The 23,605-nt window shown below is 52.7% G+C and overlaps 2 protein-coding genes across 2 annotated transcripts in view; both read right to left on the reverse strand.

Annotated features, from left to right (window-relative positions):
• Window positions 1–8,919, reverse strand: part of CHRM1 (cholinergic receptor muscarinic 1) — a 25,359-nt gene extending 16,440 nt beyond the window's left edge. The window contains exon 1 of the mRNA XM_069066179.1: window positions 8,618–8,919. The gene's annotated coding sequence lies outside the window, so the exon portion shown is untranslated. The remainder of the gene's footprint in view (window positions 1–8,617) is intronic.
• A 928-nt stretch (window positions 8,920–9,847) lies between these two features.
• Window positions 9,848–23,097, reverse strand: LOC138144769 (solute carrier family 22 member 6-A-like). The gene is made up of 10 exons (XM_069066181.1): window positions 22,357–23,097; window positions 20,520–20,623; window positions 20,005–20,159; window positions 17,748–17,916; window positions 15,061–15,184; window positions 14,520–14,629; window positions 13,425–13,639; window positions 11,478–11,586; window positions 10,500–10,703; window positions 9,848–10,415 (listed from the first exon to the last, which is right to left on the reverse strand). The coding sequence occupies exons 1-10, from the start codon at window positions 22,747–22,749 to the stop codon at window positions 10,385–10,387; spliced, it is 1,614 nt and encodes a 537-aa protein (XP_068922282.1). The 5' UTR covers window positions 22,750–23,097; the 3' UTR covers window positions 9,848–10,384.
• Window positions 23,098–23,605: the final 508 nt, after the last annotated feature.

Raw genomic sequence — 23,605 nt, forward strand, 5'->3', positions numbered from 1 at the left:
GGCCCTGAGAACATGGAATGTCAGAGCTGGGAAGGCCCTGAGAACATGGAATGCCAGAGTTTAGGAGGGCCCTGAGAACATGGAATGTCAGAATGTGAATGAACTTCAGATCATGAAATGTCAGAGGTGAAATAAACCTTGGAACATGGAATGTCAGAGCTAGGAGGGCCCTGAGAACATTGGGTGTCAGAGTTTAGGAGGGCTTTAGAACATGGAATGTCAGAGCTGGGAGGGCCCTGAGAACATGGGGTGTCAGAGCTGGGAGGGCCACACACTCTGGGAGAAGACATGAGTTGTTCATTGGGGCACAGGGAGGTCAGCTGCAGAGCCTCTGAGGGTGGGGATTGAATTCTAAGTAGAACTGTCCCTGGATGTCAAGGAGGTGGGATTCTCTATCAGGCATGGGGAATAGGCCACATGTGGCCTTCTAAATCCTTAAGTTTGGGATTTGGATTCAGTCAAAAGGCAGTGCTTAAGGATTTAGAAGGCTCCGAGTGGCCTTCAGGCCTCAGGATCCCCACCACTGTGGTCTAGTTTCTTAGAGCTGCATTCCTCTGCCACTCAGGACTGCTCTAGGGGGGTGGCTTCCGGGGTGCCCAATGCCAGCTGGAGCCAGGACCTGATGGAGGTCAGGCAGCAATCTAACATGCAAGAGTTCTGGGAGATGAGTTATAGTCCAATTCAGTGGGAGGGAGGGGATCTCCCAGGTCTGCCAAGTTTCCTGCTCCACTGATATGCTGGGGACCTCCCTGCCCGGCCCTACCCTTCTTTTTCCAGGGAAGCTGACAATGAGGTCCCTGGGGTATACCACTGTCTGGAATGCATGAATTGCAGTGGCTGCAGGATCCTTTATGAAGGTCCTCTGGGTGTGGGCAGTAAGCCAGGTTAGGGTGGACCCATCCGTTCCTGAGAATACTTCTCCACCCACTTCCACCACCAGCGGAGGGTGCCTTTTTCCTCTGTCCTCTCTTATTCTCTCTAAAGGATGACAGATGTTGCCCCTTAAGCCCTGCCTTGGGGGTGGGAGCCAAGGCTTTCTCTCTCCTATCAGCAGGATATTCAGGGATCATAGGATTGGGGGGTGGGGAGGGAGAAAGCTTTAGAGATTTTCTTGTCACTCATGTCTGGCTCGGAAGTGACTTGAACCTGAGTCCTCTGGCATCAGGGGGCCTGGAATGGTTGCTTCCTGCTGCCTCTCTGGGGCCTATGCCAGCCTGTCCAGGCCAGCACAGTCCAATCCAATAAGCATTCAGTAAGCTCCTACCGTATATCAGGCATTGTGCCATGTGCTAGGGATGCAAAGACAGAAGGATGAAGGGTCCCTGCCTTCTAGGAGCTTACATTCTAAGGAGGGATACAGTATGGAGAAGGAGAAGTAAATATGAGATGCTTGGAAGGATGGAGGGAGAGGGAACTACCAACAGATGAAAATAGGCAAGTCCTGCCCACGGCTGAGCCTCAGAGGAAGCAGGGGACTGATTATTACAGCAGCCTGGAGATCCCTCCATCTATAACTGACCTGAACAAGACTCAGGCTCTTGGGTCCTTGGGTGTGGGCTGACAATCACTTCCCTGGAGCCTATCAAACCAGGGGGACTGGATTTGATGGTCTCCAAGTCTTCCTTCCAGTGTCACCTTCCTATGATTCTCAAGAATTTTGGGGGAGCTGTGGGGTGGTGACACCATCAGCAGTGGGCCCAAGAGCTGCCTCCTTTACAGTTGGGGACACTGAGCCAGGGTCAGCAGGAGTGTGGGTGGCTCACTACCTAGCTCAAGCACCGGTCTTGCTGCCCTCCCTAGTCGAACCTCCCCCGCACCCTCTCCAGATTTAGCCGGGAGGGAGGCTGGGAACAGTTTTTTCTTTTTTTTATTTTAAGCAGCCTGGAGCGCAGCACGAAGGAACGCATTTCTGCACCACAAAAGTCTCTGGAAGAGGCTTGGGCAGGTGCAGACTGCGGGGGAGGGGAGCAGAGGAATGGAGTGGCCAAGCCCTCAGCCTTGTCCAGTTCAGTCTCCTGCCTCTCTGCCCTTACACAGTCCCTACTAGGCTGAGGCTGATCCCGGTCACCAGCTCCTTGAGCCTCCCCTATCCCTATCCCAGGCTCCTACTTCCCCCTTTTCCCATCACCTTGAATGGGGCCTTTCAAAAGTCCTCAGAAAGCCTCAGAGCCAAGCTAGCCAATCCAATTTCCCATTGGCATATTGGGAAACTGAGGCTCGAAGAAAGGAAGGGACTGGCTTGAGATCACACAGATAATAAAATCCCAGACTTGGACCCTGAATACTTGGGTCTTCGGGCTCTTTGTAAGCATCAATGCTAAGAAAGCAGCTCTTCCTCTCCACCCCCCCCCCCCGCAGTCTCACGGGCAGGAGCCTCTGTGGGGCTTTCTTTGGTGGGGAGGCAGGTGTCTGGGTCAGTACCTACTCAAGTGGTCCAGGCCTGTGATTTTATCAGAGTAGAGACTTTGCATGGAAAAACTACCCACTGACAACTTGTTGGCAAAGCCCAGCGTTAGACAGCTGCCTGGGGGCACAGAGAGGTTAATCGATTCGAACCTGTTTGGCCTTTCAGGTGGCTCTGCCTCCCTCTTCCAGCAGCAACTTTGAGAACAAATGTATGGATCTTTAGAGTCACTTTCTTTTATGCTCACATCATTTAAACCAACGATTCAGGAATCAAAGCATTTAAAGTCATTAGGCCCCTTAGAGATGGCTTTGCTTGTTGGGAACTCAGAGGCCACCTCCAGTCCAATGGCTTCATTTTACAGGTGAGGAAAAACTATGGCTAATGATGCATCCGTGGTCAATGTCAGGAGCAGGATCTGAATCCAGGTGCACTGACTTCAGACCCGGTGTTCTTGCCAAATGACCATCTAGTCTAACTCCCTCGGGGCCTGGAAATAGGGAGAGAGGACCAGGAACTTTGGCTTGGGGCCCAAATTGGGAGTCAAGCAGAAAGCTCAGATCTCACCTCATACTGACTAGCTGGGAGACCACGGGTAGGTCTTTTAACTTTTCAGTTTGCTCATCAGTAAAGTGGGGATAAAAAGAATGACCATTCAAGGATTCTGAGTATTTGTAAAGGACTTGGTGAACCTTTTGGCATTATGCACTGTTAGCTATTATTAATAGTAATTATTACTTGCCCAAGGCAGCACAGTTGAGATGTGGCAGGACATGCTGATTCAACTGCCTCAGGCGCCCAGTTTGGGCACTTGGGGATGTTCCGGTAGAGCCAGCAGCCCTAGGAGCCTGCTGGGGGAGGGGGCCGACCCAGCCCAGGGCAGGCTGAAGCCCAGCAGCCTGGGTGCAGCCCATTGGAACTGTGTGGGCCTGGGGGGCAGGCACAGCCCAGGGGCAGTGGCCATTCCTGCTCATCACCACCTCCAATGGCTATTTTTGGTTGCCTCCGAAGGGATTTGCTTCTCTCCACCCCCACCCCCTGGGCAGAGGCGGTAGAAGGACTGAAATAGAAATGCAGGCTTGGGTGCTCTGGCGTCTGTCTCCTCCTCCCGCAGAGAGGAAGCGGCTCTGGCCACTTTGGGCGGCTGGAAGCCAAGCTCCCGAGGAGTGGTCTCTGCTTTGCCTCTGACACCCAGTGGGGCCTTATTCCTGCCGGATGACCTCCTCCTCCTGGAGTGGAGAGAAGGATCCAGCCAGGCAGGAGTTTGCCCATTGTGAGACCCATAGGGCATTGGATCGTAGGCTTCTAAGTTTTGAGCTGAAAGGGGTAATTTTCTTCATTTTACAGGTAAGGAAACTGAGGCTGAGAGAGGTTAAATGGCTTGTTAAAGGTCATACAGCTAGGAAATGGTGGAATACAAATTCAGGGCCATTGGAATCCCAGTTCAGTGTCTCTAACACAATCATGGTGCCTGGGGCCACAGATGGGTTTGGAGGATTGTAAGCTGCTCACCAAGACCATTTCAAATAGGCCTGGGGCTCCTGGGTGGAGGCTAAGTGTAAGGGATATCACAGGATTTAGGGCACTTGAACAGTCCTCTCCCACAGAGAAGGAAACCCAGCACAGGTGCAGTTCCAACCTAGGGCCCGAGCTGGGAGGAAACACTGTGGAGTGTGGGGCTGGGATGGTCTGGTCAAGCTGCCACCCCTCACAGGGACCTGGGGAAGGTGAGACTGGGCTCAGAGGTAGTGACATTTGAGTTCCAGAATTCACAGTCCTGTTTTCTGGGAGCTGAGGAGGCACCTCTGAAAAGACTCTTGGGGTGGCTTCAGGATCTCTGGGCTCTGTCAGTTACTAGCTATAAGCAAATCACCTGACTTTTTGAAGCCTCAGTTTCCTTCTCTGTAAAATGGAGGCAATCCCACTTGCATTGCTGACCTCGATATCTCAGGGATGTGAAAATGGACCTTTGGAAAAAGGGAAAAGCCATCGATCCAGGAGGAGTCCTTGGCAATACCGCCTCCTTCCCTGTCCCTTTTTATCAAATGAGATATTTGCAGAGGGCTTAGCACAGTGCCTACCCAGCATACAACAGTCACCTAATAAATGCTTGTTCTTTTCTCCTTGGTCAAGGTGTTAGAACGTGAGCTCCTGATGGCAGGAGTCTGGCTGGGAGTAAACTGCTTCATAAAATATTGTTGGGAGTGATGATGATGCCCTTGGCTGGGCGAGGCCAGAGAGAGACTGCCCAAGAAAGGACTTGATTGGGGAGCCTGAAAATGCCTGGAGCCTTCTTGCACAGCTCCCTCCCCCTTCTTTTACCTGCCTCCATTGCCTCCTCCCCTCCTTAGCTCCCCTAGGCCTGTACCCCTCCTCCAATCTTCCAGATTTTTTTAGGCTGAGGGGACATTCTGGAGGCAGGGATCCCACAGTCTTCATCACAGGCTCAGACAATTCCCTCACAGCAGTCATGAGGGGACCATCTGTGGGGGCAGTGGTCTGGAAGTGAAGGTGGGGACCCTAGGGCTTGGGTGATCCCTGGATGGTCCTTGAGGTCAACTGAAATGGAGGCAGATTTTCAGGGAAAGGAAATGAGCTTTCTCAGGAAAGGTGTGGGATTTCTGGGAATGCTTTCTCCCTATCCAGTTACAGGTTGGGGAAAGGGCTGCAGCACCCCTATACAAGCGACAATCTAGGCAGCTGGCGCAGTGTGCCCACTTGGCCTGGTACCAGGAAGACCTGAGTTCAAGTGTGGCTTCAGACACTACTAGCTGTGGGACCCTAGGCCAAGTCCCTCAGTTTCCCCAACATGTAAAATCCTGGCACCTGCCTTCCGGAGTTGTTGAGAGGAACAAAAGAGATATTTGTAAAGCATTCAGCGCAGTGCCTGGGACATCGAGGCGCTTAATAAATTCTTGTTCCCTTTCCTTCCACTTCTCTCTTTGCCCTTTGCCTCAGTTTCCTCATAAGTAAGGTGTATGTGTACGAAAAAAAAAGGGCTCTAGTGAGAGGCTAGTCCCACAGGGACTCGGGGTTTCTCCTGGTTTCTGTTCCCAGTCAGCACAGATGCTCGCGGCCCTAGGGTCTCTGGCTGCCCTCTGGGAGAGCAGGGCCGCACAACCTCTCCTCAGCCTGCAGGCTCCTTGGGTTCCTACGCCCAGGGCCAGACCTAGTGCGCATCTTCTCGAGGGCGCTCAGTCCTCCATTCTCCTACCAGGGCCCCAGCATCTTCGGGTCGGGGATCAGGAAGACCCTAAGGCTGCCCTGTGCCGTTGGGCACAAACCCCCTGCAGTGGGGCTGAAACCATGTTTCCCAGTCCCACCTTTACTTTCCACTCTAGGTGCTAGGGCCACGGGGCTGGGGACGGGCGAATAGTAGGGAGAGAAAGAAACCTCACGGTCTGACAGCTTGCGACCCCGACACACAGACGGGAGCCAGCAGCCCTCCAGCTATCGGACCTGATTCTATTCAGGACCTGGCTATATATCCATCCACCCTCTTTTCGGTCCTCCTTCCCTACCCGCCCAGCCTGGGTGCAGTGGACAAGGCTCGGGGTTTGGAGTCCGAATATTGTTGGCTGTGACCTATGGAACCTTGAGAAGATTCTTTCCTTTTCTGGGCCTCAGTTTCCCCGTTTGTAAAAACAAAGGGAGGGAGATGGACAAGATAGCAGCTCCAAGGTCATTTAGTTCGACCCCCTCTTTTTACAGACCCCCTCTTTGAAGGTCGTTTTAACGTGTCTAGGTTTAGGGTCAGAGGGCCCTTTGTAGTGTATCAGCCGACTAGAATGGAATCCTTAAGTATTTTGCATTTTTTCCAAAAGAGCTCTGGTCTCAGGGTTGTAGCTGAAGTCGAGAGGGATTCTCAGAAAATAAGTTTCCCAAGTCAGCTCCCGGCCTCGCGGCTCCCTGAGTCCCCCTCAACAGAGCAGGGCGAAAGCGAGGCCCCCTCCCCCCCACGCCCACCCCACTCCCTTGGAGATGAGCTTGCTGTAAGGATCTGGAATCCTTTCCAGCCCCGCCGCTTCTTTGTAGTGAGACCTCGAGCAAGTCCTTTCCCCTCCGATCAGTTTCCTAGGTAAAAGGAGGGATTGGGCCTGATCATCTCCAAAGGTCCTTTCCAGTTCTAAATCTTCTGATCCCACGGGATCAGGCTGGTCCCTGGAGCCAGCGCTCTCCCTTCGTAGGGGGTTTACTACAGGTGGCCAAGCGGGATGGCTCCCCCGCCCTTCTTCTCCTCCTGCCCACGGGCCTTGTTCTCACCACGTCCTCGCGTCCCCGCCTCTGCTCCCCAGCCGGCGGCCATGACGAACCCGCTGCTCCCCACCCCCATCCTGCTCCTCGCCCCCTCCCGTTCCCGGGGCGCAGCCGGAGCTGTCGGGGGCTGGGGCGGGATGTGTGCTCAGCTTCGCTCTCCCCTTCTCTAGCGGCCTCCGATTTCTGTAGGGCACTGATCTCTGCCGCCGCCGGTTTGCTCCCTCCAGACCTCGCTTAATTCCGCCTGACGAGCCCTCAAACTCCAGGTTTAACACCCATTTCATGGATTGAGAGGGGAGCGGCCTGAGTTCTTGGTCCACTGCCTTAGACCCGGGGGCAGAATTTGGGCAGCTCATGCCTACTGTCCCACTGGCTGTCTTTGCTGAGTTCGGCCTTTTGTCTTTACCATCTGAGGACACTGGTTAGAGCGGTGTCTTTGGCTTCTCAGGGTTGAGTGGCTTTTGCCTGGATTTGGAGAGATTTTGCGCCCCAACCCCCCACCCCAATGAGTAATCAAGGGGAGAGCGCACCAATGGCTTTAAGAGTAATGGCGTTAATTCTCCTTGGAGACATAGGCTTCCAGAGGCCGTTTCAACAGTTCTGGTGGCCAGAGCCCCTCGAACTGATGCGGGCACCAAGAAGGGAATCCCAGGCAATTTGCTCCTATTCCCCAGTGGAGTTAAGGCTCTGGGTTAGACTCAAGAACTAGGTTCCGTTGTGGGGACAGAAAGCAACCTGAGAGAAAAGGGGTGTGTGTATGTGAGACTCGTGTGTGTGTGTGTGTGTGTGTGGTTCTCAAGAACCTCTCAACTCCTTTCCTTCCAGATTCCCGCCCTCCCCCCCCATCCCCATCCCTCCTCTGATTAGGAGATAATGAAAATAGTAAAAGCAGCTGGGAGTGAATTTCTAGGCTTGGGGTCGCAGCCTGGGCCCCCATTCCTGGCAGGTTGGGCTCCCGCCTCGACCATAGTCACGACTCCTTGACATCTCTCTGCAGTCTACACTGCAAGGCAGCATCCTAATCCTAACCTCTTGTGCACTCCCAGATTCTCCTCTGGCCCTAACCTCAGTTTTTCCAGTTGGAGGGCGGGACCTGTGAGAAAGGGTCTGGTTAAAGCTCGATTAGTGTCCACCAGTCACAAATGTTCATAGTTGGAGGGGCCCGTACATAGACCCTTGTTTCACTGTTGAGGAAAGCGAGGTCCAGAGAAAGGAAGGGACTAGCCTAAGGTCACACAACAGATTGGTGGAAAGCCCTGAGGCTCAAGCCCAAATGTCCTGACTCCTAGGCTAGGGCTCTCCTTCCCCCAGCCCCTGCCCCCAACCCCAATTAAGGCTCTATTTTGCCATTGTCCCTGTCTGCGGTTGGGGCGGGCGGGGATAGGTAGGTAGGTGTGTGTCCTAGCTCTCGGCTCTCTTAACTCCCCGGGATCTCAGCCCTCTCCAACCCTGTCCAGAAGCCTCCGACGCCCGATTCCAAGGAACCAAACTCGGATTCTCTCTGTCCAGACAGTCGCAGATTTAGCGCCCTCGGGTCACGCCGCCGGAGATGAGACATTAGATGGAAACCAGAACCCCGGGGGCTGGGAGTGGCTTGCGCCCAGGGCTGCTTTTCTCCCTTCTCCCTACCCCCGCCCACGCGAACCTCCCACCGCCACCATCGCCGCCCTTGCCCCTGCCCAGTCCAAGATCTCGAAGGCGATTCTGGGCTGGGGGCGCGTGGAAGCTAGAGGATACAGCCCCCCCAACCCTAAAGGAGCTCACGCAGCAGGGCGCAGGATGCGGGGGCGTGGAGGGGGTGGATGGTGGGCCAGCCTGTTCTGCCCAGACCCTTCTCTCCCCGCGGTGTCCTCTTCCAGCCTAGTCCAGCCCACAGCACTGCCCTGGCCCCGGCAGCTCCTGCGCCCACCCCTAGGCGGGATTCAGGGAAAAAGATCCCCCTGCCGTCACACTTACCTGGGGTGGTCCCCCACGCCGCGACCCGGGGCTCAGTTCCAACGTCAGGCCCAGCTTGGGGCTGGCGGAGCCCCAGCCCTGGCCCCTAGGACCTGGGCGGCGTCGGGGCCCCCAGAGCTCCCTCCACCTTCTCCTCCCCGCCTCCAGAGCGCCGGGCTGCCGGTCGCTCCTGCCCGCCTGCTTCGGCTGAGCTGCACTGTGCCGAGACGTAGCGGAGGCACCTCCCGCCGCGCCCCCTAGTGGGCGTGGGGTGCCCCGCGCGGCCGGAGACCCTCTTCAGTATCTCCATCATCACCCACCCCCTGGGCTGCTCCAGGTCTGGGGGGGGGGGGGGGGGGGGGGCCGGAGGGGACGGGGGGGTGGGAGGGCAGGTTGGGGATGCTCTGGACATTGGCGGATGCGGGGAGCTGAGTTAGCTTCGGGAGACTGCTGGGGCGGGCGGAGCGGGGCGTTTGAGTACTTGGGCCCTGCCGGGGTGTCTGTCCAATTCATTTGCCCCATCCCCTCCAGCCAACGTCCCCCTCCCCGGGTCAGCAACACTTGGAGTAGACAGAGGATCTGACCCCTGCAAGAAGGCCAGAGCTCTGCCCTAGCCCCGGGTCACTCATCACTTTCCCCTCAGTTCCAGCTCCTTGTTCCTGAGGGGCAGGGAGACCATCCCACCCCTTGCTCCATGTGGGCCCTGCCTCCCAGAACCCTGGAGCTGACCCGTGTGCAGCTGTGGTAGTAATTTCTTCTGATTGGAGGGCCTCGGAGGCCTCCTGTTTACTGTTCCTGCTGAGTCTGGCAGCGTGGAGATTAATGGGGCACAATCGAGTTAGGGCCCCATGGCTGGGGCTGGGAGGAAGGAGGCAGAGGGGGAGGGGAGGCTGCCTGCTGGGCCTTCGGAAGCCTGGCCAACGGCACCAGGCACGCCCTAGTGTGAGCCCCTCATTGGGGAGGAAAGCCTGAGAGAACTGGGGGGGGGGGGGTTTAGTATAAAGTTCAACAGAGATGGAAGCCCCATATGAGGAGCCCTCCCCATCCTTAGGAGTTCTGCTTTGAATCTTCCATGTTCCTCAGGCCTGGAGGGGAAGGGGGTGCTGCTTCCTTCCTTTCCTCTCTTGTACTATGGCATGGAGGAGGAGGGATAGTGAAGCTGTCCGGGTTTTTAAAAGCAAGCTGAGGCAAGCCCCCCAGCCAAGGCCCTCAGCCAAGGCCCTCAGCCAAGGCCCCAGCCAAGGCACAGCATTAAAGAAGACCCTTTATTAGCCACCTAATGTGGGTACAACCCTGTCCCCTGCAGCTGCTCTACCAAAGGGAAACTAAGGCAAGAGCGGAGAGTAGCAGGCCTGGGAACCTGCCTGTGTGGGCATGGTGTAAGTAGGGCTGAAGCCTTCTGTTTTCAGGGCTGCCCTAGGCCAGCTTATCAGACCCAGGGGGACAGAAGGTATGTGGAGGGGGTGGGGCGAGAGGCTGAGCCAATGAGAAGGTGGGAGACTCTGGCTTTGGTATTTTTCTTAGCATCTTCAGGCTGGGAAGACCTTCTGGAAGCAGCTGGCATCTCATCTTCCTCTCTGAGGAGGACCAAGCTCCAAATACAGCAGATAGGGGTGCATGTGGATGAGCCAGGGAGGGCTGGAAGTCCCAGAAACAGAACAGAACTCAGGCGTCCTTTCTCCCAGTTGGCCCATTGGCCATGAGCCTAGGAGGCATCCTCTGGTCACTCGGTGTCTCTACTGGTGTCCCTACTGGTGTCCCCGGCCGCCACTGCTGGGCTGCTTTTTCCTAAGGATCTGTGTCCTGCGGCTGGGAAAGCCTGAAGGGCCAGATATGTCTGGAGTGAGTGGGAAGAAAGGGGGCATACTTGGACAGACCAAGAAAGGGTCAAACTGCCACCCACCTGTGCTCCACCTCTTCCACTGTGTCCTTCAAAGGCTGGTTCCTGGTTTCGGGCAGCCCAAGGGCCACAAGGCCCGAGAGCACCGGTATGGAGCCATAAATGATGGGGGTCACCAGAGGCATCTGTTCACCCATCAACTTTACCAGTGGGGCCACAATGCCCCCCACTCGGGCCATGGTGCTTCCCACCCCCAGGCCAGTCTGCCTGGGGGTGTGTCCAATTCCAGAGGAGACAAGGAAAGTTAATTTCAGGCAAGAAGCTCCTTGACCTTTCCCATCTCTCCACCCTAGTCTGGGTGGGCCTGAGGCATCAACAGTTTAACTGTCTGCCTTCTTCCCCGATCTAAACACCAGCTCGCATCTGCTGACTGAGGCCTGAATTCTTGCATTTAATCACAGTTTTAAAACATCCCCAGAGATGAATTAGGAGCCCAGCCTTATCTGTCACTGCCCCATCCCCCAACGTCTTGACTCCCAGTCTTGTCTTAAGACAAAAGACAGGAGTACACAGAGGGTGAGGGAGAGTGTAAGGGTCCTGAGAGCTAAAGAGGAAGCACTCCCCATTGGGTGGAACAGGGCACTGAAGGTCACCCCCACTTTTGTCACTGTCACTGAAGCTCGGTGCCCTGAACCTCTGCATTTGAGTCCAGCAGCTGTCCCCGACTTTGCACAGCCCAGAACACTCCCAGGCCCACCCATTCCCTCAACCTCATTCCAAGAATCATGGCCTTGTGAGGGAATCTGCAGAGTCTGACATCCTTGGGTGTCTGAGAAAAAGTCCCTGCCCTTTTCCCTTCCCTCCCCTCTTTCTAAATGTCAGTCCTTCAGGGTCTTCTCCCTATGCTGCCTGTCCTCTCTCAGGGCACTGGAAAATGGCTTCTCAGAGTGAAGTAGCCAGCCCATCAGCCCCCCCCTTTTCCCCAAACCATGCATTTGGCTGCGCTGGGGGCATCACTCCCAGATTCTAGCCAGGCCCTACCTGATGGCTGTGGGGTACAGCTCCCCCGTATAGAGGTAGATGCAGTTGAAGGAAGCAGCCAGGCAGCCTTTGCCTAACACGGCCAGAATTGTCCGAAGGGCAGCTAGTTCTGAGAAAGGACACAGGATGCTGGAGGCATGGTGGTGGTGGGGTGTGTGTGTGAGAGTGTGTGAGTGTGAGTGTGTGAGTATGAGTGTGTGTTCACATAGAGTCTGTGGGAAACTGCTCAGCCCATTCCTGCAGGCCCCCTAGTTCTGCTTGGTCCCATTGGGCCATTTTTCAAAGCCCCAGGAATCAGAAAATGGAGGCAGGTCTATTCCTGATTTCTAGACGACAGTACTGAGCCTTGCCTAGCATCACTCCAGGTCCTTACATAGCAGCGCTTAGGCTTTCCAGGAACCTTCTCTGCCATCTCAGCCTTTTGCTGCTCCACATGAATGGGTCTCCCTTCAGGGACAGGCCACTGTGCAGAGGTCCCAGGGCAGGAATCCAGATGCCCCTGTCCTCTCTCCTGGCCAGGTCAGAGTTAGGACTGGCTGCTAAAATCCTGGGGCCAAGAGGAGGATGAAAGGGAGCACAGACAGGCCCCTTTGCCATGGCTCTTGTTCTCCCCCCTCCCTCCCTCAGCCCCTTCTCTCAGGCCCTCCACTCACTTTCTTCTCATTATCCTTGGGTTGTTTGGGGTCAGCCTGGTGGCTTTGCTGAATTAGGGGCATAATCAATGTTAAGTTAGGGGGAATTGAATTATTATTATTTTTTAAGCAATTGGGGTTAAGTAACTTGCTCAAGGTTACACGGCCAGGTGTTTCTGGGTGGGTGCTAAGTGTCTGAGCCCGAATTCGATCCCAGGTCATCCTAACACTAGAGCCGGTGCTCTTACTCGCTGTGCTACCTGGCCGCCCAATTAAATTATTTTTAATGGGTTAGACCGCAGTGAGGCAGAAAGAGCCCTGGAAAGGGCCTGGATCCTAGTCCCAGCTTGGTTCCTTATCACCTGGTTGGCTTTGGCCAGGTCACCTCCCTGGCCTGGCCTTGTTATCTGACCAACATTCCTATGGAGTTGTGGGGTTGGTAAAGAGTCTTCTGTATACTGTCATATTTAAGCCTTACAACAGTCTTGGGAAAAAGGCACAATTATCCCTCATTTTACAGATGGAGCTAAGAAGGTTAAGTGAATTGCTTGGGTGTTGCCCAGTTGGGAAGGTGGGATTTGAATCTATCTCTACAGGTCCATGTTAGGATGCTTGTTTTCCTATGAGTGTCCTGGGGTAAAGCACATAACCTTTCTGGGTCTCAGTTTCCTCCGATGTAAAATGAAGGGCCGCCAAGGTCCCTTCCAACTCTCCATCTATACACCTAGTATTATTTAAGAATAACTCTTGGGACCTCAGTTTCCCCATCTGACCAAAGAGGAGGTTGGATTAGATGAGGGCTAAGATTACTTTTGAGCTCTCAGCCTTTTGAGTCTGTTCATCTGAGCCAAAGTCCTGGGTAGCAGTAGGAGGTCAGAGTCGGGGACCTCTGGGTGGCCATGAGCTGAGTTAGACTGGTTTAGGTGCCCTCCTGGGTGAGGAGAGAAAATCAGAAGGTGCCAACACTGGGGAGTGGAGGAAAATGTTTGAAGGGTTTAGACCTGAAAGGGAAGTCATCTAGTGTAACCCCCTCATTTTACAGATGGGGAAACTGAGGCCCAAGAGGTTGTGACTTGCCTAGGGTCACAGGCAGTAAGTGAAGTGGTATAGTACACACCTGTATAGTTAGGGACACCCAAGTCCAATATTCATCTTACTAGCTGTGTAACAATGAACAAATCATTTAACTTTCCTCAGTTTCCTCATCTGAAAAATGAGGCTGATACTAGTGGAAACCATGGCTGGGATAAGTTTCGGGTTAGTGGCTCGCTTAAGGCCAGGCATTGGGGGAGCTTCCCTGAGTAGGCACTCTCACCTGTAGGCACAAAGAGGTTCGCCAGGATGCCCAGTCCAGCTAGGACTAGGGTGGCCACTTGGACTACTCTGCGTCCAACTCGGCTCATGCCCAAGGTGGAGAGTAGTTTGGCTGGAATGTCCACTATGCCAAACAGCAGCTGCAGCATGTGTACCCTGAGGCCGAAGCCCTGCAGGTCCATGGCCACTCCATAGTAGGCGAAGCTGGTAGCAAACCTTGGGGAAGAGAAGGGAGGAAAGGAGATGCAGCAGTCTCCTTCCCTGCTGCCCAGCCTGGGGCTCCTCTGCAATGGAGAAGTGGGAGGCCTAGGGCCCTGCCCTTGCCAGTGGAAGGAATGGAATCAGGAGGACCAGGGGGAGGAAGGGGGCGCCTCCCACTAGGGGAGGGCTGTCCCATCCCCCATGCTCGATCCCAGTTAGCTCTCGAAGGTTTCCAAAGCTCTTTAGATTCCTTCTGTCCAGCATAAGTCTGGTCTTCTAGACTCTGTCAGTGCTGAGTCTCCCTATAGAGAAACCATACCCTGGAGAGGGTCCAGAAGCCATCCCATTTCCTTATTTTTCTGATAACACACTAAAACCTGCCAACAGGATAGTTTTGCCTCAAACTGAACGGAGAATAGTCAGAACCCCCGGATGGTCCATGAGCCAGATCATCCCCTTATTTCCGAGATGGTTCCAATGAGCAGCTAAGATGACACAGTGGATAGAGTTCCGGTCTTGGAATCAGAAAGACCTGAGTTTGAATCTTGCCTTAGATACTCATTAACTCTATTACTATGGCCATTTATTAATCTCAGCCTCAGTTTCCTCATCTGTAAAATGGGATAACAATAGCACCTGCTTCATAGGATTGCTGGGAGGGTCGAATGAGATATTAAAGTGCTTTGCAAACTCTAAAGCGCTCTAAAAAAGGCTACCCTTCCTAAACTCTCCCTCAGGATAAAGGGAGAAGGGGCTTGTCAGACAAAACAGGAATGTGTTTGTTGGGGTTAGGGGCCAGACACCCCCTACATCTCCTAAGCTTTGCATATCTTAAAATGGCATATAAATGCTGCACAAGTCCCTCTGACAGGCCTAAGCCTGAAGAGGCACCTACCAGACAGCAGCCAGGCGCTTGGAGATGCGTCGAATGGTGGGTGTTCGGATCAGGTCCCAAGGGGTTCCTGGGGTCTGAGCCAATTCTTTCTGAAGATGGGACCTGAGGGCCTAAGCAGCAACAGAAGGAGAGAGTCAGAGCTTAGGTGTAGCCCCAGGACTCAAGGGGAAATGGGGTGTGGAGGAAAGGAAACACCTAACACAGAGGAGGCTTTCCCAGGCTCCTGGAATTAGAAAAAAACAAAGACCCCCAGGGTAAGGTGAGGACAGACAGGGCTTCCAGAAGCCAGGGCCACTGGTCCATGTATGGGCAAACACTATGGCTATTGCCAGGGCCCTGGCTCTCAGGGTCACTTATATGTCAATTCTTCTTCTCCTTTCCATCCTCCTTTCCCTCCCCCCCTTCTCCTTTCCATTCTCCTTTCCCTCCCCCTTCTCCTTTCCATCTTCCTTTCCCTCCCCCTTCTCTTTTCCATTCTCCTCCCCTATCTCTCCCATTCCTGGTATTCTGGGGAGCTAGGTCTCCCTGGCAACTCTTTCACCTCTATGCTGAGTTTCTCTCCTTCCACTTTCTTCCCATTGATGCGAGCCACTCTCTTCAGCACCTGGACAGCCTGCTCTGGTCTTCCAGCCAGGACCAGCCATCGTGCTGACTCTGCAAACCACCTGGGAATTGGGGGTGGTCACAATATCTCAGAGCCATTCCTGACCTAGGATCTTCCTCTGTATATCACATCCCCGTCGAGAAGCCCACTAGTGTTGGCTTGGAGAACTCCTGGGAGGGCACCCTCCACCTCTTTGGGCAGCCCACTCTGCTCTGGGATGGGTCACAGCAGTTGGAAGTTCATCCTGACAACCTGAATCTTTTTTTTTTTAAGCAATTGGGGTTAAGTAACTTGCTCAACTTTACAGGGCCAGTTATTTCTGGGTGTGGTGCTAAGTATCAGAGCCCAGATTCAATCCCAGGTCGACTCTGGGGCCAGTACTCTTACTCACTGAGCCACCTGGCTGCCCCTAAGCAATTGGGGTTAAATAACTCGCTCAAGGTGACACGGCCAGGTGTTTCTGGGTGGGTGCTAAGTGTCTGAGCCCAGATTTGATCCCAGGTCATCCCGACTCTGGGGCCAGTGCTCTTACTCATTGTGTTGACAACCTGAATCTTAACCACCCTTTGCTCCCTATTCTGCCCTCCGGCAAGGCAGAACCAATCCAGTCCCTCCCTCTTCCTCATGTTGGTCCATCATTTTCAGTCATGACGGACTCTTCATGACCCCTTTTGGGATTTTATTGTCAAGATACTGGGATGGTTTGCCATTTCAACCCTTCAGATACTTGAAGAAAGCTAGCCTATCATTCCAAGTCTTTTCTCCAGGACAGCCATCCTTCAACCAATTCACATCTGGTGAATTCATCCTTCCTCTCTCCTAACTTAGCAATGTCCTTCCCAAAATGTGGGGCTCAGACCTGAACACATTGCTCCAGATAGAGTTGCCTTAGGACCTGGAACAGAGGAAGTGTCATCTCCTAGTTTGGGCATTATGGCATCGTAAATACAGGGACAAGGTCCCATCAGGTCCTTTGTCTACCATACTGAGGTCACTTTTCGTTTCATACCCTTGGTCTTTTTCTGGTGAGAAGCTATTTCACAGGTCCAGCTTCCTTTTCCCCTCCCCCACCCCAAACTGAAGAAATTGATTTCTTGAACCCAACTGTCAGACTTCACATTTATCTCTATGATATTTCATCTGATTTTCTTTCTGAAAAATTTTTTAGTGCCCTGGCTTTTTCATTCTGTTAGTTATCCCTCCTAGACTTGCATTATATATGCAAATCTGAAAAACAAAACAAAATATATTGTTATATTCAGAGGCAGTTTGGCATAGTGGATAGAGTATAGACTTGAATCACTTAATCTTTGGCTGCCTCAGTTTCCTCACCTGTAAAATTTGAATAACAGTAGCCCTTATCTCCCAGGGTTGTTGTGGGGATCAAATGAAATAATAGTTGTAAAGCACTTAGAAAACCTTAAAGTGATGTATGTGTTGGTTTTTATGATTGTTATTCTATTTCTTTATCCAAAGGCATAATGTAGATATTGAGGTAACTCAAAGAATGCAGTGCTGGGCCTGGAGCCAGGAAGACCTGAGTTAAAAATCTGGCTTCAGACATTTACTAGCTGTGTGACATCGGGCAAGTCAATTAACCTCTGTTTGGGGAGGCTACTAGGTGACTCAATGAATAGAGTGCTGGGTCTGGAGTCAGAAAGACCTGAGCCTGGACAAATCACTTAACCTCTGTTTGCTTTGTCGTCTTGGAGAAGGAAATGGCAAGTCACTCTAGTAACTCAGTGTGGTTTCCGGGGTCACGTGAGTCAGACTGGGCAACAGCAATCCAGGTCATTGATAAGGATGGTAATAGCACAAATCCCCTGGGCGCTCCACTAGAGACTTTCTAAACTGACATCACACTCTCTCCATCCCGACTTCTAAGCAGTTCTGAAGTCATTCAAGGCAGCGTTTCTGGATTTTCCATACAGATAACAATGGAAAATACTTTGTTAAAATCTAGGTTGCCTACATCTAAAGTATTGCTTGGATACAATTGTTTGTTACTCACAGCTACTTTTCCTAGCCTATTCTTAGAGGGAAAGCCTCCTTCTTGATCCCACCACAAGGGGGCAGTAGCCCCAGATTTCTAACCTCGAGCTTATGACAACCAGGCAGTGTGGCCCCTTCCCAATAGGTCTCTCCCTAGTGGAACCTTCAGGGCATCGCAGGGATGGGAACTCATGAACAAGGGCTGATAGGTAACATTTTCACAGTTGAGATTTTAGAAACCATCTGATCCAATCACCTTCTATTAGAGAGGAGGAAACTGAGGCCCAATAGGTGTTGAACACTGATAGTTAATTCAGCATTGTGATCACTGCTGCTGGGGGAGGTTCAGTCCTTCCCTGACCTCTGGGAACCACCTCCACCCAACCACCCACCCTCTCACACCCCGATACCACATAGGACCATAGGAAGCTGGAAAGCCCCTCCCAGACCATAGAAATCAACCCCCTTCCTACTCCCTCAGAGGGTTTCATCAACTTGCCCAAACCCTAATTCCAGTTCTAGTTGGGACTCAATACAGTTCTAGATAGAATTAGAACGATTTACACAGGGCTTCTACCCCAGAATGAAATAGAAACAAGGACTGACGTTTGGCTCTCATTAAGGACACCTACCAGGAGTAACAGAAGAAGGCAAAGAAGGGCAGTGAGAGAGTGAGCTGCAGCCAGCGCCAGTTGGGGAGGGCATATGCCAGGCCTGGGAGCAGGATCTGCCCTAGCGTGGCAGTGTAGCTGACCAGGCTTCCCGTAACTGTGCGGGTCCGGGCGGGGGACCACTCTAGAACTAAAGAGAAGAGAAACAGTCACTTTTTCTCCTCTGCTGTTCACTTTCCTTATCTATTATCCATATCTATGAGGGTTCTCCTAAGAGATTACTAAGATCTCTTACCTGGGACATTTTGTGCATCTTTTTTTCTAAGGCCCCTTTCAGTTTCAATATTCTCTATTCTAAGATTCCTTTTATCTCTGACATTCTAACAGTCTATGTTTTAAGGTCCCTTCTAAGGTCTAAAACCCCAGTGTTGACACTTTTAGGTCCCTTCCAGCTCTGTGAGGATGGATTTTCTGTTCTATCATTTTGGTTCTAAGGTCCTTTTCAACTTCATCATTCTATATTCTAAGTCCCTGACAGCACTGATGTGCAATTTTCTAAGTTCCCAGCTCTGATAGCCTAATTTTTATGTTCTAGTACTCCAAGTTTTAAGGTTCTTTTCAGTGTTAATGTTTTAAGATCTCCCCCAGCCCCGCTAGTTGATGTTCTAAGGAACCTTCCAGCTTTGACATTTTGTGTTGTAGGTCCTTTCCAGTTTTGATATTTTTGATCTGTTCATCCTCATATGTCCCCACCATCCTGGGCCCCACTCACATCTCTGGGATTTCTCTGCTCAGAATCCCTCCTTCCTTTCTGATTCCTATCCCTAACTCTTTCATCCATGTATTCCACCCAACTCCCCAACTTGCTGAGACTCCCTGAACAAGTTATTAGGTTTCTATTCACCTAAGAAAACCTGTCCTTTCTCTTCCTCAGGACCCCTTCTTTATGTCTGTCTTCCTTAAGGCCTCTGGAGGTGGCCCATAAGGCCTAAACCCAATCCTCAGGGCAAGGAATTTTCTTTGTATTTGTTGTCATTGGCCCCAAACAACCCTTGAACCTGGCTATTGCTGATGGGCTAACTACAGCTTGTGATTGGCCTGAGGTTCCTGCCCTGTTCCCTACCACTCAACCTAGCTCTCCAAAGCTGTTTCCTGGACTCTGGGTACAAAGGGTTAACAGTCCCAGAGCTGAGCCGGGCCACGTGTGTTCTCTGGGCTAGAGCCAGGGCCTGGGGGGAGAGGGGGGGGCAGACAATGAAATTGCCTAGAGAGGGCTGGGAAGAGGGCAAGGACGTCAGGAGGGGATAGTGTAGTGTTTACAGTAATCAGAGAACCCTCTACCCCTGCTTAAGCCTTCAGGGTACAGCTTAGCCCTAGGTGAGGGAGGGAACCCCACAGTGCCAAAACAGAGTTTTTGCTGTTCCAGAGAATTCTGGGGAAGAGGGAGGAGGGGGACCAGGACTCAGACTTAGGAGCCCAGGAGTCCTGAATTCAAAGGGTGGGGGTGGGGGTGGGTGGGCAAGGAGGTGCCTGAGGAATGAGGGGAGTGAGGCTTCAAGAGGAGGGCAGGGAAGGATGGAGGAACAGCTCCAGGTGCCAGGGGCCAAGCAGGATTGGGAAGAAAGGAGAAAAGACTGAGGCTGGCTTTAAAGGGAGGGATTTCAAGGGGCCTGAGCCCCTAATCAGATCAAAACTGGCCTAGAGAACGTGGAAGTGGGGGGGACTTTTGAAATACTCTTGTTCAGTCCCTTCATTTTACGGACGAGACCCAGAGAGGGAGGAAAGGGACGATAATAATCCTCTATAAGGCTCCGGCTGTGTACCAGACATTGTGCTAATAACTCTGAACAAAGACGATCTCATTTGATTCTCACGACAGCCCTGGGAGAAGAGTAGCTATTATTATCATCCCTGTTTTACAGTTGAGGAAACCGAGGCAAAGAGAGCTTTAGTGGTTAAGCCCAAAGTCACATAACTAGTACACTCCAGAGGTGGGATTTGAACCCAGGTTTTCTGACTCCAGTTCCAGGGCTCCTTTCCCCTAAGTGGGCTGCTACCTGACCTACTCACTTCCAGATGACCTATATAATTTGCATCTATCTCATTTGTTCATAGTTGTTTGGATGTTGGCTCTACTATTAAACTGTGAACTCTTTGAGGCCAGTGACCCTATTCTTGCCTTTCTTTGCACCCTCAGCATTTAGCACAGTGCCCAGCATGGAGCTCCATAAAAGCTTGTTGATGATGGTGGGAACAGGAGGCAGCTTGGGACACTCACCCAGAGACATGCAGTTGAGGATGATCCCAGAAACAGCCATCCCAACCAGAAAGCGAAGGACACAGTAGCTAGAGTAATTGGGGGAGAAAGCAGTGGCAGTCCCTGCCACCCCCAGCTGCAGGTAGGACCAGCTCAGTAGGGCCTTCCGGCCAAACCTGGGAGGGAGCAGAGGATCAGGGAATAGCAGGTTGTCCTTAATGAAGGGGCCTGTAGTCTGGGGTGGGGCCCAAGTGAGTGAGAGGGAAGCTCTGAGGGGCACAGGGGTACTCTACTGAGACTCAGGGGTATGACCAGGGACTAGAGAGCAGAGTCAGGGCCAATGTCTAAGCAGGGCTTATGACCCTAAGGGACAGGTGAGGAGGATGAAGGATCAGGATTAAGAGGGCAGAGTGGAAGGACATTGGGGGGAAGGTTAGAGAACTTGAGTTTACCCAGGGGTTAAATTTGGGGGTTTGGGTTCTGGGGGTCTTGGGCTGGAGTCTCAACTCTGTCCTCCCCCCTTCAAGGCAGAGTACCTGTCTGCCAAGCTCCCCAACACCATGGCTCCCACAAGTACCCCTGCCATGTAAATTGATTGTGCCATCTGGGTCAATTTCCAGGAGCCGCATACCAGGTCCCACTGTTTCAGAGAAAAGGGGATAAAGGCCTGAGGGGTTAGGAGGGAGGACTTGAATATCTAGCACCCCAAAGCCTCCCACTGATTTTCCCCTCTCTCTACAAAATACCCTCCACCAGGAAGACCAGGAATCCACGATCTCTGAGCTGCTGAATCATCCCCCAAGCTTTGGAATTAGGTTTTAGCTCTGCCGGAATGTGGGGTCCTCGAAGGCAAGGAACGTTTCACTTTTGTCTCTGCAGGACTTAACGTGGTGCCTGGTACCCAGTGCGCGGGTACCCAGTGCGCTGGTACCCAGTGCGTGAGGTGCACTGATTGGTCTCTCTGAGGATTGCTTGGTGGTTAGAAATCAAAGATGGAGGTGAAGCGTTCACCTGAGCAGAAGAGCACAGGAGGATTATGGACCTGCCTGAGGGTGGGAGGAGACGGGGGCAGTTGATGGAAGCGTGAATGGACGAAGACCCTGAGCCCAGGGAGCTGGGACTAGGGAGGGGTGACTGCAGCTTTGCCCCAGATATTGGGCATCAGTGGCTGCTCTGGGACAATACTCTGGACTAAGCCTCGGTTGGTCCCAGCCCTCCTCAGTGCCGATCTCCAGCCAAAGGCTCTGACCCCTCCTCTGTCCACACCTTCATCCTCCTCAGGTATGGCATGCTTGGGAGGTATGGCCATGCAGCCTTAGTTAGGAGACTTCCAGCGATGGGGAGCACATGACCTTGTGAGGCAGCCCCTTCCACTTGGGGACACTTATCACAGTTATGAAGTCCTTCCTGCCGGACATCAAACCTCAGTTTGCCCTATGGTTGCCCCCATTGCGCGTTCTGCCCTCTTAGACCGAGCAAAGTAAGGCTTGTCCTTTGCCCCCATGAAAGCCCTTTGGATACTTCCGCACAGTCCTGGAGCCTTTTCCAGGCCAAACAACCCTAATTCCTTCCATCAGTGCTCACACAGCCTGTCTCTGATGCCTTCTTCCTCTTCCTTTACCAAAGTTCTTCCCTAAAGGCACTGCCCCAAACTGATGGGGGTAGGGGTGGGGAAGGCTGGAGGGGCACCATCAGCTTTCTGTTTCATCACCTTCACTTTTAACTTAGAATCCAGTAAATACACAACATCTCTTTCAAGACTTTGGCCAGACCACCCCCAACTTGTACTAATGAAAGTGATTTTTTGAACCTTAGGCACACAACTTTGCAATTTGCTCTAACCAGACTCATCTCTTTACAGCTGGCCCAATGGATCATGTCAAGACCTCTTTGAACCGTGACTCTGTCATTTTGTATCCGCTGACTTTGGGTCATCAGCACATTTGAGAAGTGTGGCATCTCTGTCTTGAGTGAAGTCTGATAAAAATATTGAACAGAGCAGGGGCAAGGGCAAATCCCCGAGGTACTCCACTGGAGACCTCCCAGCCAAGTGACTCTTGAACTGTTAGGGGCTATTCTCAGTCATATCTGAATCCCTCTGATTGTAATAATAACTAGGTTTTGCGTTGCTATCTTTGCCAGATGATTAAATACTATGCTAAAATCAAGCAAGGCTAATCTCATAGCATTTCTCAATTTTCCAACTTTATAACTCTGCTAAGAAAGGAAACAAGGTTAATCTTGTACGACTTTTCCATCTAGTTTCATCTTCCCATTTGGCAGATGGGAAAAATGAGGCCCAGAGAAGAGCTGAGATTTGTCATTTGTCTCTTCCCTGGGGCTCGGACTTGTGTCCCCCGATTTCCTCATTACCTCTGTCACAATGGTAGCCTCGAACTCGCTGTGGTCATAGGTCCATCCATCTCGGCATGGCTCGGTGTCTGGGGTGCTCCTGTTGTGAGCGGTGTCGTTGTGTCCCAGGCTTTGCCAGTGGGGTTGGGAGAACTGGTGGCACCTCTCAGGCTGTTGGCCTCCATCCAGAGGAACCCACAGCTGGAGGAGAGTCTCAGAGGTGAGGTTCCCCATCTGGTTGGCACCGAGGGGCATTGACTGCAGCCGGCAGTGGTGTGGGGGCACCGCTGCCGAGAAGTTCTGCAGGAGGTTGTGAGAGGCTGTCAGGAGCATGGGAGCCACAAGTGCAATGAAGTGCAGCCGCTGGAAGTGCCCCAGTCCCCCGAGCTCCTCCAGCAGGCTGGCAAAGGTCATGGTGACCTCAGCTCTCTGAACGCTGCCCTGGGCTGGTGAAGGAAGACTTAAGTCTTCCTTAGTCTTCTTGCAGTCACCCTGGAACAGGGCTGGTCTGGTCCCAGAGCCCTCTGATCTGTTCAGCCCCTGGAGGCCGGAAACGCCAGAGCTGTGGGGGGCCCCCCTTCTCCAGGCCAACTGGTCTCAGCTGCACATGGGAAAAGAGGCCCAGGATATTCCCCCCTCCAATCCTCTTGCCCCTCCAATTCTTGTTCCCAAGTGCTGCCCTGGTGAGACTGGAGAAGGGACCAGGTTTTGGCAGGGACTGACAAGGATAGCAGGGGCCAGAAACAACGCCACCTGCTCTAACTGTCCCCCCACACCCACCCCATCTGTAATTACTTCTCCTGGGTTAAACTTTTATTTTGGCTCTAGAGGAATAGCCACTGGGAAGAGGAGTGGGGGGATGTCCAAAGTCAAGGCAACAGCAGTGGGCAGGTCATTCAGTGGGCCAGAAGATTGATGCTTCTTAGACTGTCCTGGGCTGACCGGCAGGGCCCCTTGCCAGTCACCCCTTGGCACCTGGGCTGTAAGTAGGCTTAAAAGAGCCTTCTCTTTGCCTCACTCTGGCCCTTAGCACATGGGTCCCCCCTACCTGGGGGGGTATATTAAGAACCACCTCAATCCTGAACCCTGGGCAAGGGGTAAGAGGCGGAGTCTTAGAATCTCCAAGTTAGAGAGATCTCAGAGGCCAGAGTCCAATGTATTCCTGAGTTGGAACTTCCTGACCAGTGGTGGGACATCTAGGCTCCCCCACCTTTGTAGACATCTAGTGAGGGGGAACTTTTACCTTCAGAGGAGCCTATTTTGCTTTGAA

Source organism: Petaurus breviceps, unplaced genomic scaffold (genome assembly GCF_028583685.1).
Source record: "Petaurus breviceps papuanus isolate PSGF00001 unplaced genomic scaffold, PetGlider_PUasm1.0 90721, whole genome shotgun sequence".
Lineage (NCBI taxonomy): Eukaryota > Metazoa > Chordata > Mammalia > Diprotodontia > Petauridae > Petaurus > Petaurus breviceps.

What these genes read in the sequence shown, in the direction of transcription:
- LOC138144769 (XM_069066181.1), bottom strand. Translation starts at nt 22,749, where the DNA reads ATGACCTTTGCCAGCCTGCTGGAGGAGCTCGGGGGACTGGGGCACTTC. An exon ending in GAGAGAAACTCAGCATAGAG is followed by an intron (nt 14,630 to 15,060) that starts GTGAAAGAGTTG and finishes GTTGCTGCTTAG; the next exon opens with GCCCTCAGGTCCCATCTTCA. An exon ending in GAACCTCTTTGTGCCTACAG is followed by an intron (nt 11,587 to 13,424) that starts GTGAGAGTGCCT and finishes GTCCTTTCTCAG; the next exon opens with AACTAGCTGCCCTTCGGACA.